Below are 15,626 nucleotides of genomic sequence, written 5' to 3' on the forward strand. Positions count from 1 at the left end.
ATCGCTTGCTATTTAAGTGTGACACTCGATTTTAGATCACTACTGTCAATAATTTAAACCGTCTTACTGGCTCTGTTACTATTTATTTAGAATAAAAATATTAGTTAAAATACATGACAGTTCTGCTAAGACTAGAAGAACAGCAGCATGTTATTTCTGAATTTAAAAGAGTAATGGGCATATTTTGTTTATTTTCGAACGGAAATTTAAGTTAACTGTTAGGTCATTACATTAATGGAAGTTTTAATAACTGATTAGTCCTTTCTTCCTCTTGCACACTTTATGGCTTTCATGCGCTCCTCAAAAAGAGGGCAACACAATCTACAGAAATCTAATTTAAAGAATTTTAAAACTTTTGTTCACATAGATGACTCATGTCACATGTAAGACTCAACTATGGGTTGAGTTATTCAAGTAATAACTTTAATTAAATCTAATACTGTTCTTGCACCTGCTTGCCAGAAAGCAGGTAGATCCTTACGCTTCATTATGCAGACTGCCAAAGTATGGGAGCAAAGCACATCCAACCTGAATTTCACATTATCCCCATAGATTCTACTATAATCTGAAGGGTCTTCTACATCAAAGTTTAATACTCAGGTTCCACCTTCCCGTGTCATTATTTCCCAGCTAATATTGTGCTATCAAGAGCAGTATTTACCTGGATCCAGCATGAATTCTCACAGCACTCCATGAATTCAGAGCCAGCACATGAACCCAGGCCTGTGACCAACCCTACTGCAGCACCCGCAGCACAGTGAAGCTGACACTTAGCTAAAGAGGGACTAAGCTCATATTATGGTTTTTCTTTCAAGGCCAGCTCTCTACTTTGGAAACAAAAAAATCGAAGTATCTTCAGGTTCAAAAAAACCCAAGACAAATAATAAAAAAAACCCATTTAACAGATCAGTCTCAGTGAATCCTCCCCTTGAAGGAACCAAGACAAGCAGAGCTCAAATAAATATAAGAAACAGCTAAAGTAATATTTTATTCTCCAAGATGTTAATTGGTCAGTTCCAAAAATAAATTTAAAAACAATGAAAAAGACTGGGTTGGACTCAATCTTAAGGTTCTTTTCCAACCTAAATGATTTTATCACCCTATGACTCATTCCTATGAAATTGTAGCAAACACCATCTTAAATTGAATATTTTTTCCAAATGGAGTAAATCTGTGTTTAAAATTAATTGAAACATTTAACAATTTGATTAAAATTAACAGGTAAGCAAAAATGTTACTTTAAACTACTTAGAATGTCTCATGACTTATTATCCCACACACAGCCTACATAGGAAGCATTCCAGAACTACTAACGCCTGGAACAAATGTTTTATGCAGCCGTGCAGCAAAAGGAAGGGCTGAGATCTTAACAGCAACATTTCTAACTTGTGACACATTTGCTAACTGGTTACTGAAGAAACCAATCAAATATCAAAGTAAAAAGCAAGGCAAGCTTCAAGTTCACAGTATCCCTCTTTGGACAAAATCAACTCTCAAGTACAACTATTTCTAATAGAATAAATATACTCCTCATAATCCTAACATAGAAAAAAAATGCAGACTAAATTAAAATAACTTAAGCATTAGATAAAAACTAAAGAGAAAAACTGGGCTGGCTTTGAAATAACACCAAATAAGTCAGACTAAGGAACAGAACCCACAAAAAAGTAGAACAGCCTTGTATGTTACCAGAAGAGAGTTCAAGTATGGACAAAAGTAATTAATTTAAAACTTTCAACAGATATTTGCCAGCTTTTCAGCCTGTAGAATAGGACACTTACACCAGACTGACCTAAGCATAAAGACACATATGAAATTTAAAATAAAATACACGTACTTGTAAATTTTTGGATTCAGGTACTGTAAAGTTCTCACTCCACAACTTTCCTGTCCAATTCTGTCAGACACTTGAACTTCACAGCAGAAAGCACAAGCTGAATTGTGCCTGTTTCTCAGCTGCCGCTGGTCACAGCACAAGCTAAATACCCTGTGATTTCTGCTCTTTCTGCTATGGGGTCAGTAATCTGTTACAAAATCATGTGGCTTTGCAGCTTGGAAGCACCATCTCTTAAACCTGTCACTTCATGACACATCATCAGACATGAGATTAAAATTAGAATGCAAGCTGCTAATCAGTGTTACTATACTCAAAATACATCAATGCTAGTACAAGAAACCCACAGTGGAAACTTTGCTACAACACACTGGACAGGTTGAACACCAAATGAAACATTCTCCAAAATTCAGGCAGAGCAGTATGGGTTTTCTTATTTTGTCCACTCCCCCATTCTGAAGTCACCCAACAGTAAAAATTATCTACCACCATTTATCCTGGGCCAGCTGCCAGACCTTGCAGTTTGCGTCCCTCTTCCCCTTCCCAACTGCTTTCGCACAGTCAGCCAAAGGTAGATATTACACACTTCTAAGGTGGCATTAGTCTTGGAATTTCCACAGCTACTGGAATATGAATGTGCCAGGAATCTTTCAATGAATTAAGAATCTGTATGATTAGTATCTAGCAGAAAATATTTCAGTAAATTACCAAGTAGTAATAGTGTGAATTCCAGATTACATCACTGATTTAAACCAGAGAAGTGACAGATTCTAAAATTATGGCACCGACTCAAATAAAGAACTGAGATAATTCTTAAGGTTTCGGTAGCTGCATGCTTAGTCCTAAAGAAGCAATACCATTTATACCATATACCCACTGTCACTTTTGTAAATTTCCCAATAAATTAAAAATTAATTGCAACTAATTATTTCTTTCCTAGGTCTTCAGTATTGTTCTTAGTATATGTTTGAAATCAACTGTATACAATAAAATAGTCAATTATACATAAAACATAATTTAAGAAAACTGCTAAGATAAAATTCAACTTAAGCAATCAAATACAAACTCATGGTAGCATCCTGTATGTTTAGTCAGGTCTAGATATCTAACAGACTGCTCTGAGTTTCTTAAATTGGTATTTAGACTGTCACTAGAGCAAACACAGCAAGTGATAAAGACAGTGTTAATTAGTTTAGTATTGAAACAACAAGGAGAAAATATGGGTTTACGTTCAACATAACCTCTGGAACCCAATGAATTCTATAAATAAATTTTATGGTGAAACAAGAAGGGCACAGACTCCATTTTGCAAGCCTTAAGGTAATTTCTATTCACATCTTTAGAAGTATGAATTGAGTTTTGAGTTACTTGTAATCTTCAATTAGTGCTTCATATCTTTTTATGACAAAGTGTTATGAAGTGTTCTTTTTGCTTAGAATTCCATCATATGATAAGGAGACATCTAGCAGAAATTATGTGCAATTTTATGTACCATACAAAATTAAATGCATGCAGCTTTTGCATACAAATTCTGCCTAGCTCTTCAAACACATTTCTATATTCCTCAGCTGTCTGAAATCACTAGCTCCTGCTACTGCTACCTAGTAGGACCCCTTTTATCATTATGTGCATCACTTACATCATAAATGTACTGGGGAGTCATCTCAATCTAAAGGAGAGCACCAGTACAATGCCAAGTGTCATATTTCAGAAATTTTGTGAAACATTCAAAAGGAAATGTGGCACCTTGGAATTGAAACTACTTTAAAAATGTGTTCAGAATGTACAGGAGATGTCTTAAACACCAGTATCACTGCCTCAGACAGAGACAGTACCATTGTAGTTTTTCCTTCAATTAAGACAGAGGCATAGCTTCCTTTGTGTGAAGTGCCAAACCCAGCAGGACCACGACAAGCTGAGAATCAAAGGCTTGGAAATAAACCTCTCACTTATGCCAGAAATTAAACACAGGTGCTAATGCACCTTTGGAGATGAATACCACATGGTAACGATGCTTGCTGCCTCACAGCTACATGGAACATCACCAAAAGATAAACATTTGTGGCTTCAGGTTCATCTAAAATGTCAATACTGACACCAGCTTGCTAAGATTTGCAGTTGGCTACTTAAATGTATCAAAGCCCAACATCGATGCTACTCTCATCTAAAATACTTGAAACCTCTTCAAAACTTGTTAGTATTTTGAATGGAACTTCAATATAGCAAAAAACTATCTGCTTTACAAAACTGAAGTAAGATTTAAATTTGCTACTCAAAAAAAAAAAATCAAGTGGCTTTCTTCTTCCATACAAAGTAGTGTGCTCAGAAACAATTACTACATAATTGTTTCAAATCATGGTATGAAAGAACATGATTCAAGACCTTCTTGAACATGAGTTTCAGTGGTTGTTGTATGTGAGCCCAATCTCGGAGATAAATGCTGACTGCTCCAACAGAAAGAACTTTACTCTTACAATGTCTATCAAGAGAGTTACCATCAATTTCTGTCAACAGAGTACAGCATGCCTCATCCAGACTTTCAAATATATATCTAATAAACCTTCCAAAAAACCACAGTGCCTTGACATTGCTCTCCACAGTGTGGTTGGCCTTCATGGCCTTTTACAGTGCACCATGCTATAAATACAGTGTGCAAAGATGGCAGGTTCAGAGATACCAGAGCAAACTTACATTAATCATAACCAAAAATGCTTTATAAAAAATTCTTCTCTGCAACAAAGGCATAGTTTATGGAGGCTGTTCTGGCAGAGAGATATAACAAAACAACTTGGAATAACAACGTATTTTTATTGCAGGCCCCAATTCCAATGCAGAACAACACTACTGTTGTTTTATCTACCATTTTGACAGAACCTACTGTCCCAGCTACCACATATAACTATGTAACTGCAGAGCTGGGGCAGTCAGAAAACTGTGTGTGCATTTCTAGCAAAAGAGGAAAAAGATCTCTCACATAAATCTCAACTGATTTAATCAAAGCTCTACTTGTTACATAACACCAAAGCATTTGCTGCAAATGTGATAAATGGGTACCATCGAAGTTCATACCAGGGAAAATGCAATTACACTAAAAGCTGTCCCATCATTGTAGAAACAAAGCAATAAGCTTCAGCTCATGTAAATTTTCAGTATTCATCCACACCTAACTTAAGAGTTTTTCATCCTGTAGCTCAAGGACTAAGATCTACAAAACTAAGGAGAATAAGCATATTGATAGTTGACCTAAATTCACTTCAATATCACCAACTCCACCAGAACTTGGATGGACTTCAAGTGACAGATTAAAATGTAAAAAGATCCTGGATATCAGTGAACAACTTCTTTTAAATGCAAATGTTTTCATAACTCCTATTTGTATTTGAAGCAAGAATGAAAATTCATGAGCATAGTTCACCTTATTTTTCGTCACATGAACATGCATTTTGCACACAAAACTGCCCTGAAGTAGGGTAAACAGTACTTAAAAAACACAGCTTTTTTGAGTTTTGTTGTTGTTTAAAAAGAATTTGTATTTAACTGGTCTCATATTAAACTGAGACAGCTTTGAAGTATGTAAAAATTTCAACCCCCTCCAATACACCCAATAATCCCAGAAGCAAGGAGCAAGACAGACACCTCCACAAACAGGTGTTAGGCTTCAAACAGGTATGTAATCAAAGGCTGACCTAACCTAAACCCAAATGCTGCTATGTACCAGAACAGCAGATAGAGAAAATAATATAATAAGTAATATAAACATATAAATAAATAGTATAAATAGACCCTCATCTAGGAATTGGATGACAGCTTTTGCTAGCTAACACTGCAGCCCTAAAGCATATTAGAAGAGATCCATGTCAATGATTTAAGAGCTTTATGCTTAAGCATTTATATGCTTTAGAAAGAATATAACAGTTTGGCCAAGAGTTTACCAGATTTATTAAGGATCTGCATACAGCTGAGAAATCCACTTTCAAAATGCTTCAAGAGATATTTAATGCATCAAGAATACAGTCAGCACTTCAATCAGACTTCAACTTACCTTCAGTTCAGCAATGTATAAAATATGAAATCAACAAGACTCAAAATAACACTTATTTAAATAAAATCTATAAATACTCAAACCATTGTCTGGTTTACTCCCAATTTGTTTACTACATGACACATCTCCAGTAATAGCAAGTTTCAAAATTGCATTCCAAAACTGCAGTCACACCGTATTCTCTGCATTCTATTTTAATATTATTACATCTTTACTGTTGTCTCCATTCCCTTCTCTACTGTCTCTCCAGTGTTTGGACACTGGGCTGGCAGCTGTACTTCTTGCCCACTAACATCTTCCATTCTTCGCCAAGAAGTGCTTTGTAGAAGAGGATTCTTCCTAGTCAAGCCTACAACCTACAAAATAAAAGAGCATACCAAGAAGTGCTTTGATTCTTGACTAGGAAGAATCCTTTGTACAAGAGGATTCTTCCTAGTCAAGCCTACAACCTACAAAATAAAAGAGCATAAAGAAGCACAGATCTGATGCTCCCTGGATTTGGAAAGAAAAGAAACTCCTACCTATAACTGGCAATAAGCACATTCCTCAACGTGGGCTGTCTCTATCTCCTATTGCAGCAATAAGTCTTTAAAAAGTGGGTTTTGAATAGAGTTTAACATGTCTACCAAGTCCTGCAAATTTCACATTATTCCTAATCCAATTCTACAGTGAACTGTGACACAGAAATACAGAAATTGAAAGCATCCCATTCTGCATCCATTTTCCCCTCCACTTGCTACTCTGCATTTCCAGCACTCTCTGTAGACCCAGCACATACCTCTGCTCCTCATTATGCTTTTAGTCAAGTCCTCATCAGACCATTATGAAATACCAGTTGAATTGACCATTCTAGCAGCAAACTAAGTCTAATCAGGACAGCCAGTTTGACTACTCAACTAGCAAAAAAAAAACCCAAACAAACTGAATTAAACATTTAAAAGTGACAGGGAGAGGGCAGAGCCATTCAGCCAGATGCTGCAAGAGCACTTTCATTTTTAGCAAGACAGAGCTCCTATAACAGCTCTGCTGCTTGTAAGACAACATCCACTGCTTATTTCCAGCATTCCAGTACAGATTTAGAAAGTAGGCAAGAACCTCTTCAGTTTTATTGGAAACTACTAAAAACCCCCAGAGATTCAGAATGTCCTTATAACAGTGACCAATAAAAAACTTGTAACATGATTCAAATAACTACAACAGCTTTGTCCATGTAAAAAACCCAAGGTCGCATGCAAAAAGTTATTTTATCAACTTTCAAAAGGAAGATGGGATTACAGGTAGCCATTTGCTTGCACCACTACTTTCAATTCAAGAAACAGGTCATATTAAATTCTAGACTATTAATTATAAACCCACTTCACAGTTTCAACAGGAATTTTCATTACAGTACATCGATTACTTCTATAAAAAAAATCTGCTTAGAGCAATGATTGTAAAGACTTCCCGTCCATTCTGGTTGCCCAGATATTGTTATATTTCACTAAAGATTTTATCAGGTACCTTTGCTAAGTATATTACTCACTACAAAGGCAACACTACATTTCTAATTAGAGTATTTGAAAAAGTAATGAAGTCCAGTCCACAGTGAATGGTGTTGATTCCTTTAAATAAGTTGCTTCACAACCACAATTTTCTAATTTCAGTATCAATTTTACAGGGACATACACTACTGAAGTTTACATGTATTGGTAAATATAAACACTGAGTACCCATGTAAGCATACACCTGTAAGTCAACACAGCAACTTGATTATCAGGCTGTTACCAAAACATACCAGAGGTGGTCTTATTTAAAGCATCAATGACCCTTCAATTACCAAAGCCAGAAAATCAATTTACTTGCTTATCACATATTTAACAGGTCTCTTATTAAAAGAATTGGTTCTTAATTGCTTTATGTCAATTAGCCCCATAGCCAAGATCCTGAAAGAATTATAACTAAAGTGATTTTAAAAAATAGTGCAGAAATATGTTTCAAAGGAAGGGGTAGTCAGCAATTGAACCAAAAAGAAACCAAGTCAAAAATCTAACCTCAACAGGTCACTTTCAAATCAAGGATTGGTGCAGATGGGTATCTGTGACTCGAGGTGATACTTAGGCCCATAAACTTTAAGCTATAGATAACTCCAGAGACCTGGAAACCGGCTCCACAGCTCTAAGGGCAAAGCCGTGATGATAGGAAGCATCTTCCAAATCCCGAACCCTAATACTTCTTACACCTGTGCTGTAAAGGACTATAAGCAGTCACAAATATGGGCAATTAGTCTACAAAATCATTCCTTTACTTCCCATCCTTGCCAAGAAATCTTATTTTGTCTTGTCTGCTCCTACTTAATGCTCAAGGAGAACAAAATATTTACCATTAGGAAGAGCTCAGATCTCTTATCGCAGAAGCATACAGTCCTGGTACACAAGTGTCCCAGCAAAACCAGTTTATTTTTGTCCTAATAGTCTAATTTCAAAATCTCAGTTATTCTTCCACCCAGAAATGTCACTAAGTTAAGCCACCTAAAAAAAGTGGACTTTTAAGAGTGAAAAGTTTTGAGTGAGAAAAATCCCAAGTTCTGGTTTTTCCAACTATTTTATATATCTTACCAACTTCAGTACTTTGTGGATACAGAATCTCTCAGGTAAAGCCCAACCGAGTTCCATTTACAGAATAATTGTGTAATTTGCACAAAGCCTGAGGTAACAGTAGGGCACTGAGCAAACAAGGGGAAGAAATAGAACAGCAAACCTAGGTAAAAGCTGGACAATGACTAAGATTCAGAATCAGAAGTTTATATTAATAGGTTTTCCTATACACATCTTGGGAAAAAAACATGCAAATTTTTAATAGCTAATTATCAAGTCAGTTAAGATGTTTATTTCAGTGTTTCCATGGCAAAAAAACCCTCAAAACAACACCCTCACATTTAACAGAACATCTTAAATACCTATTTTCTACATCCAGTTTTGCTGTACCACAACATTTACCAGATAGCATGTTACAGGAAACACTGCAGACATCCATCAGCTAGACAGCAAAACTGACTTCAGAGTTTTATGCCCTCTGAGCTGGACTCATGGCTTGGTTTCAAATTATTTAGCCAGACTTTAGGATATGCTGGCTACTCAATTATTCCTTCTCAGAGGACAAAACAATTAAAGGGTAAAATGTGGCAGCAAAAGAACAACCCACTTTGGCAATATGAGCATATAAATCACTACAGCCTAACTACAGCACAAAGCCCCAAGTTCAAGTTGTGCCAACACAACTATGCAGGGAGCTACGCTGTAAAGTCTAGTTCTGATGTGAGTTAAAAATAACTCCACAAAAGGAGGCTAGCTGAAATCCACAACAACTTTGGTAATGTAATAATTAAAAGAAAATAAGCCGTCATATATAACAATGATGATACAATAAACTGTGCTGTAGAAGAAAGTAAAACACTAATTACATCCTGGTTTATTAGAAAATTTATGAGTGGTGCTGAGGTACCACTGCTGCTGGGAGTGGACAGCTTACCAGAAAGTACCTTACTAGAGCCTCCAATTCAGAAAGAACATAGCAGCAGCTTTACACTGTTAGTTTATTAGAAAATTTATGAGTGGTGCTGGGGTACACTGCTGCTGGGAGTGGACAGCTAACCAGAAAGTACCTTACTAGAGCCTCCAATTAGAAAGAACACAGCAGCAGCTTTACACTGTTTCTGAATGAAAAGTTGAAAAAAAACATTGCTCAAGCTTAAAATGTTTTCTAACTCTCAAAATATTAAAAAAATCCTTAATACCTGGTACAATGTAACTAATTTTTATGTATACATAACTAGACTTTTTAATCAAGATTTTATAAAAGCAAGTGATTTCATAAAAGTCACTGCTACTGGTATCACAAGAGAGCACACAATGCATAGTTTCTCTTTAACCCTTTCTAAAACAATTGGTACAGAAGTGAATTTTGTCTTAAGAATGCTGAAGAACTAAAATCATTATATAATCATAAATAGTGATCTTATAAAGTAACTTCCAAAAAGAATATAATAATGCAGCAGAAGACCTGAAATCACTAAAGACAATTTGTACTGAAGCCTACAAACACATTAAAGACTGATACTATGATGTTGTGAACTGTTACACCACCATTCAAATAGATGGAGCCAGCCCTAAAAGAACTCACACTGCAGTAGTACAAACACACCCATAACTAAATGGGTGTGCTTTCTGCACACCCCTGAGTCTCCCCTCACAAAAGCAAGGGGATTATTACACTATGAGAATCTAGTCACTCCACATAAGTAACATCCTGACTGGCAGAGTCCAACTGTACCATATTAAAATGCAAGAGAGCTCCTAGTTCAGAACTCCTGCTAAATCTAAGGAGACAGGCAGGATTGGGGGTCAGGGGTGTTCACACTAACACAGACAAGACCAACAAGCAAACAGCCAAACTCAAATATTAAACACTTCTTTTAGGTATCAGAAATCAGCTTTTAAATAAGAGGTGAACTTCGTAAGCATCTGTAGATTGTCTCTGAAGGCACGACAGGAAATAGTTTGGTAGAAATGTTTTAGACCAGGCTGGCATAATTTATGAAGATAAGGTCAACAACTCTGAAATGTGCCACACTTGTTTGTGAGAAAAAGGCTTTTTTGTGAGCTCTCTTAAGTTCAGACTTCTAAAGTCTTTCTTGTCTGCAAGCATGGAGAAACAGAATATTCTGGAGGAACAGCAAGGGAAGTAATGGTACAAGCAGCATAAACATATTTTTTTTCAGTCCAATGTGCAACGGGGTCTGGAAGAAGCCAGGTACTGCCAAGCACTGTAAGGATGATGCTGCTGAAAAGATGAGTATGCAGCAGGAATCAGTTTGGCTGAGCAGACAGAAAGATGCAGGTCTGGAACAAAAGAAAAGCAGACAGAAAAAGATGCCTGAGATGTGAAGAACTAGAAAAACAATTAAATAGAATTGTTCTAGTTACCATCTTAAGGAACAGGAAGCTGCAATGGAAAAGATTAAATGCAGCACTGCCTGCTAAATGTCACTTATCTTTAAGAACATGACATGCACACATTCCAGTATGAATCACAAGGATCTATTCAGGAACAGAAAAGTGCCTCTGTTAGTCATGAGGACGAAGGTATCCACTGAACTTCCATCTACAACTGTGATTATCCAGAAAGGAGACACACAATGACAGCTGTCCAACGCATGGCCTGCGACTTCCTGGATCCCAGGAGCTGTTCCTAAAGAATGTTTAGGACACATCCATTACCTTTTTCATCCAAGATACAAAGAACATTAACACCAAATTTGCTATGCTAGGTGAAGGATGTGATAACTCAAAAGACAAAGTGCTAATCCTATAAAGTCATGGTGCCAATTTGAATGTATTCATAAAACCTGATGAGTTTAACCTCATACCAGAAGGCATTCTACTAAATGAGGTACTGCCTGTTCTCCTGCAGCTGGCATAAATTCAGTCTTATGTGCTCTGGCTAATTCAACAGAAATGTGCTTGGGGATGCACACTTGACCAGGATCACATGTCTATTAACACAGCCCACAGACTGGTCACTCAGAATCACCACCTCCCAACATAAGCAGAATTACATTCATTCAAGCTTCACTAGAATTTTTATTTGTTGAATAATCAAAGTTAAGATGAGGAACCATGGAAGAAAAAAAACAACTTGGATCTACTACTTTCTCTGCCTGGAAGCCAGCCAAAATAAAAACTGCTTTTCAAAAATCTTACACTAAGTATATATCTGTTAAAAAAAATAGAAAATATAAGAAAAGAAAATACTACTTCAATTAGGATACATAAGTTTAGTAACTGCCAACTTGTCACAAATAAACTGCTTAACAAAAAAGTATATACTTTTGTATGTTGAACTTTTAGTGTTGGCCAATATACTATATTGCACTTATATTTTTTGTTCCGTTCTCATGAAACTTAAGTTACACATTGATTGAAAATAGTATTAAAGTAAATAAGCTTGTTTATGTAATGGTTTTAGAAGATAAAATCATCAAACCCCATGTATAAACATGCATTTTCCATCTGGCTTACCAACTACAAGATCAAATTCAGCTTAGTTCTAAGAACGATGGTTCTCAGAAATTGTCCAGGAAAGGCTCTCCTGCTGTTGGGAGAGCACATCGAAGTGCACAGAATTACAAGATGAAAATAGCTATACATGGATAATGCTTAGAATCCAGTATTTTTATTCCTAATGCCTGCATTCAAAATTTTATGAAGTGATGAACCAATTTACAGATATGACAACTTAGACAATCCAGTTCAATAGTATTTTGGGCAGATTAAATATATCTATTTATTCCTAGAGAGGAAAACAAAATATATATCTAACATGGATCACTGATTTTGTTCACAGTGATGGTTCAGGTACAGCAATGTCACATCTCTCAATTAAATCCCTGCAATGTCCTGTTTTAGATAAAAAAATAGAAAAGCATATGATGGAATAAATTAATTTCCAGTCCAGAAATCAATTGATTTTATGAACACATTTTCCCTCAATTGAGCATTCTAGCTCAAACTTCAGTAGGATTCTCTAATCACCATGCAAAAATAAAATTTTTATATATGCTGGAGTAAATCCAATTTAATGGGTCAATTATAATTATAATAAATAGTAATAGGTGTACACCTACATGGCCTTTTTCTACATAAACAAGGTGTCAGATGCCACTCACACATTGCATTTTCCTGGCAGCAGACCACAGTTTTTACTTTTCCTTTTATTTCAGTATCTTTTTAGCAGAACAAACCCTTAAATAGATGGAGGAGTACAACCAAGTAGATGATAAACTATGACATGTGGGCTGAACAAGCAATTGGGAACGTGAGTGGTGAGAAGAAAGTGACTCTAGTGGAAATAATTTTAAATACTTTTGCCACCAGATAAAGCCTTCACATCACATTCAAGACACCTGACAGACTTGCAAGGAAGAGGAAGGGCTAAAGCTTTCATTCCAAAACACGTGAAATACATACATGCATCCATGGGTGTATGCACAAAACCTCATCCAGAGTTCACTGAACATTCAGGTAATCACTGTCTGACAGCCATCCCTGCACTGGTCCCAGGAGAAGCCAGGCTGCCAGCCTCACACCTCTTTTCAGCAGGGGAGAGGGAAATGCTAACCCAAGAGCGCTGCTGCTCAGAACACCCTGAGAACCCACACGTATTTGACCATTTGTTCCATGTTCTTAGATCTCATCAGTGCCCAGCAGAAAGGCTTCACAGCCTTAGAAACAGAATTTATAAAATTTAAGCTCATAACATAGGACTTGGTACGCAAGAGCAATAAAATAGTGACAAAATCCATTTTTAAGTTTAAAGCATCTTTAAACAGACATCATCTGTATCCAAGAATTATGATGAAAATTAGGAAAACAAGTACCAAACTACAAGCACTACAAGTTCCACACAGAACAGCAAAAAATTGAAAATTAATTTCAAATGCCTTTCCAGATGACACAAAGTGTTACCTTGCCACTTTTTTAAAAAGGCAATAATATCTGCAGTACTGCTATTACCACATACAGGAAAACCTTTCCAAACAACAATATGAGGATTCCAAAGGTGTTCAGGACTAGGCAGAGTACCAGCCCAAAACCTAACAGATATAGGTTTCCACCAATAAGCTTGCACTTCCATTTCCCGGAGAACAATTCCAGCTTTTGTTTCTGGCTTATCTCACAAGTTAAATTTTAAATCTCGAAAATAATTTTAGGATCTTTGTTTTTCCCATTCTAGGTTTGTTTAATTTCTTCATCTACAATAAAATTTGCTCAGTCTTTGGTCCCTTTCTGGAGCCATCTTAGAATTTAGCAAAGGAAAGTTATTTAAGGGTCTGCTACGTTTGCAGTGAATAGAGCACTACAGGAGAGCAAAATCAGTGACAAGGGGAGTGAGATATTGTGCGTCATTTAAAGTTTGCCTGAAACGTCACCTCTGAGAGGGAAGATGCAACTCAACAGCTATTTTAACTCGCTATTAGATCCAGTCTGCCTTAGCTATACAGAATATACAGCGAAACTTCCTACAACATTAATTCAATGCAAATCTTGCAGAACTCAGCTGTCCCCAGCCTACAGCAGTTTTAGCCCTGAACAAGTGTACTCCAATTAAAATTCTCACTTCCTTTTTTCTTGTAATTTTTAAAATAACCTTATCTTTACACACACGGATATCTTAAAGCACACAAAAAGGCAAGCTTCAAGTACTTGTGAGCAAAACTGAAGAACACACAAAGGCACGCTGTAAGTCATTATATTATACATGTAGTAGCTCCATCAAGGTGGTATTTCCCGTTGTAAGATCCCAGAAACATGCAAGGTCCACAAAGTTTAAAAAAAAAAACAACAAAAAGAAAAAAAAAAACCGCCCAAAAGTTAAATGATGCTTCGCCTTTTGTTCTTTTGACACTTTTCTACACTTTACTCGCGTAGCAACACTTTAGGAGTTGTTCGGCTATACAAGAAACATTAAGAGTAGATATCCTCCTAATGTAACCTCTCCTTCCTTTTTAAAGAAGAACAGAGAATCCAGGTTAAAAGTTCCAGGCGTTATCCCTTTCCCATGGAAGTCAGGGCCCGGACAGCCCACGCCGTGCCGCTTCCCCGGGCGCTGCCTCGAATCCTTCAAGCGCCCACCTGCTCCGAGAGGCTGCAGCGCCTCCCGCGACCCCGCAACTTCTGCGGGGCCCCGAGCACGAACCCCGGGGTCCGAGGGCAGCACCGCCCCCCGCCCAGCCCGGAGGGCTCCTATAAAACTATATCCCTCGGTAAGCGAGGGAGCTTCGGAGAGCGGCTGCCTCAGGAGGAGCCTCCCCTCACGGCATCCCTTACCTAAAAGGAGCAGCTTGACCTCCCTGGCCGCCTTCTCGCCGTCCTCCCGCAGGTTCCTGTCGATCATCTTGCTCCTCTCCACCGCCGCCTTGTCCTCGGCGCTCAGCGTGCAGCCCATCTTGGGAAGGGGCTGTTTGGCTCCGCCGGGAGAACTGAAGCAGGGAGCGGCGGGGCTCGGCGGCGGGGAGGCGCTGAGGAGGGAGGGGGAGCGAGTGCTGCCCGCTCGCTCTCTCCTTCCCCCGCTCCCTCACCTGGGGCGCAGCGGCGTCGCGGGTACCGCGCGCCGGGCTCGGCTCACGGCCAAGAGGGGAGGCAGCGAGAGGCAGGGGCGTGGGGAGGCTCGGCCGGGGGAGCGCGGAGCGGCGACAGCGGGGCTGCGGACGGGCGGAGCGGGGACAGCGGGGCTGCGGACGGGCGGACCGATGGGGCTGGAATTGGCGGCACGGCGGGAGCGGAACGCGAACGGGGCTGGAAGCGGCGCGGCCCGTAACGCCCGCGCGCGCGAGCCCCGGGCACTGGCCGGGGAGGGGCTCGAATTTAAACGGCTGGCGCGCGGGAGGTTCCATTGCTTCGCGGGGCGGGGGAGCGCCGGGCTGGGCTGTGCCACTGGGGTACCCCGGTGGGGGGTGCATGAGCGGAGCTCATCGTCCCCTCCCGCCCTGTCCGTCTGTCCCGCTGTTCCCGCTGCCGGGATTCAGGGAATCGCCTCGGGGTGCAGCCCCTTTGGCGCTGGGTGCTGGCAGTCGGCCCTCGGGACGGGCAGTAGCCGGGCTCTTGCCTGGGCTGGTCGGTCAGCAGTGCTTTACCCCACAAGCCCAAAGCCAAACGAGCCCTCCCACCTCACGGCTCAAAGCCGCTCATCCCGCTCTCTTTTCTGATGCACCTT

General features: G+C 39.0%; 1 protein-coding gene across 3 annotated transcripts in view; it reads right to left on the reverse strand.

Annotated features, from left to right (window-relative positions):
- LOC120509259 (guanine nucleotide-binding protein G(i) subunit alpha-1) overlaps positions 1 to 15,159 on the reverse strand; it is a 32,927-nt gene extending 17,768 nt beyond the window's left edge. For all 3 annotated transcript variants that reach the window (XM_039723696.1, XM_039723695.1, XM_039723694.1), the window contains exon 1: positions 14,741 to 15,159. In XM_039723696.1, coding sequence (XP_039579630.1) covers positions 14,741 to 14,858 — 118 coding nt within the window. In that variant the 5' untranslated portion in view covers positions 14,859 to 15,159. The remainder of the gene's footprint in view (positions 1 to 14,740) is intronic.
- Positions 15,160 to 15,626: the final 467 nt, after the last annotated feature.

The sequence above is a fragment of the Passer montanus genome, unplaced genomic scaffold, assembly GCF_014805655.1.
Source record: "Passer montanus isolate IOZ18808 unplaced genomic scaffold, ASM1480565v1 scaffold50, whole genome shotgun sequence".
NCBI classification, from domain to species: Eukaryota; Metazoa; Chordata; class Aves; order Passeriformes; family Passeridae; genus Passer; species Passer montanus.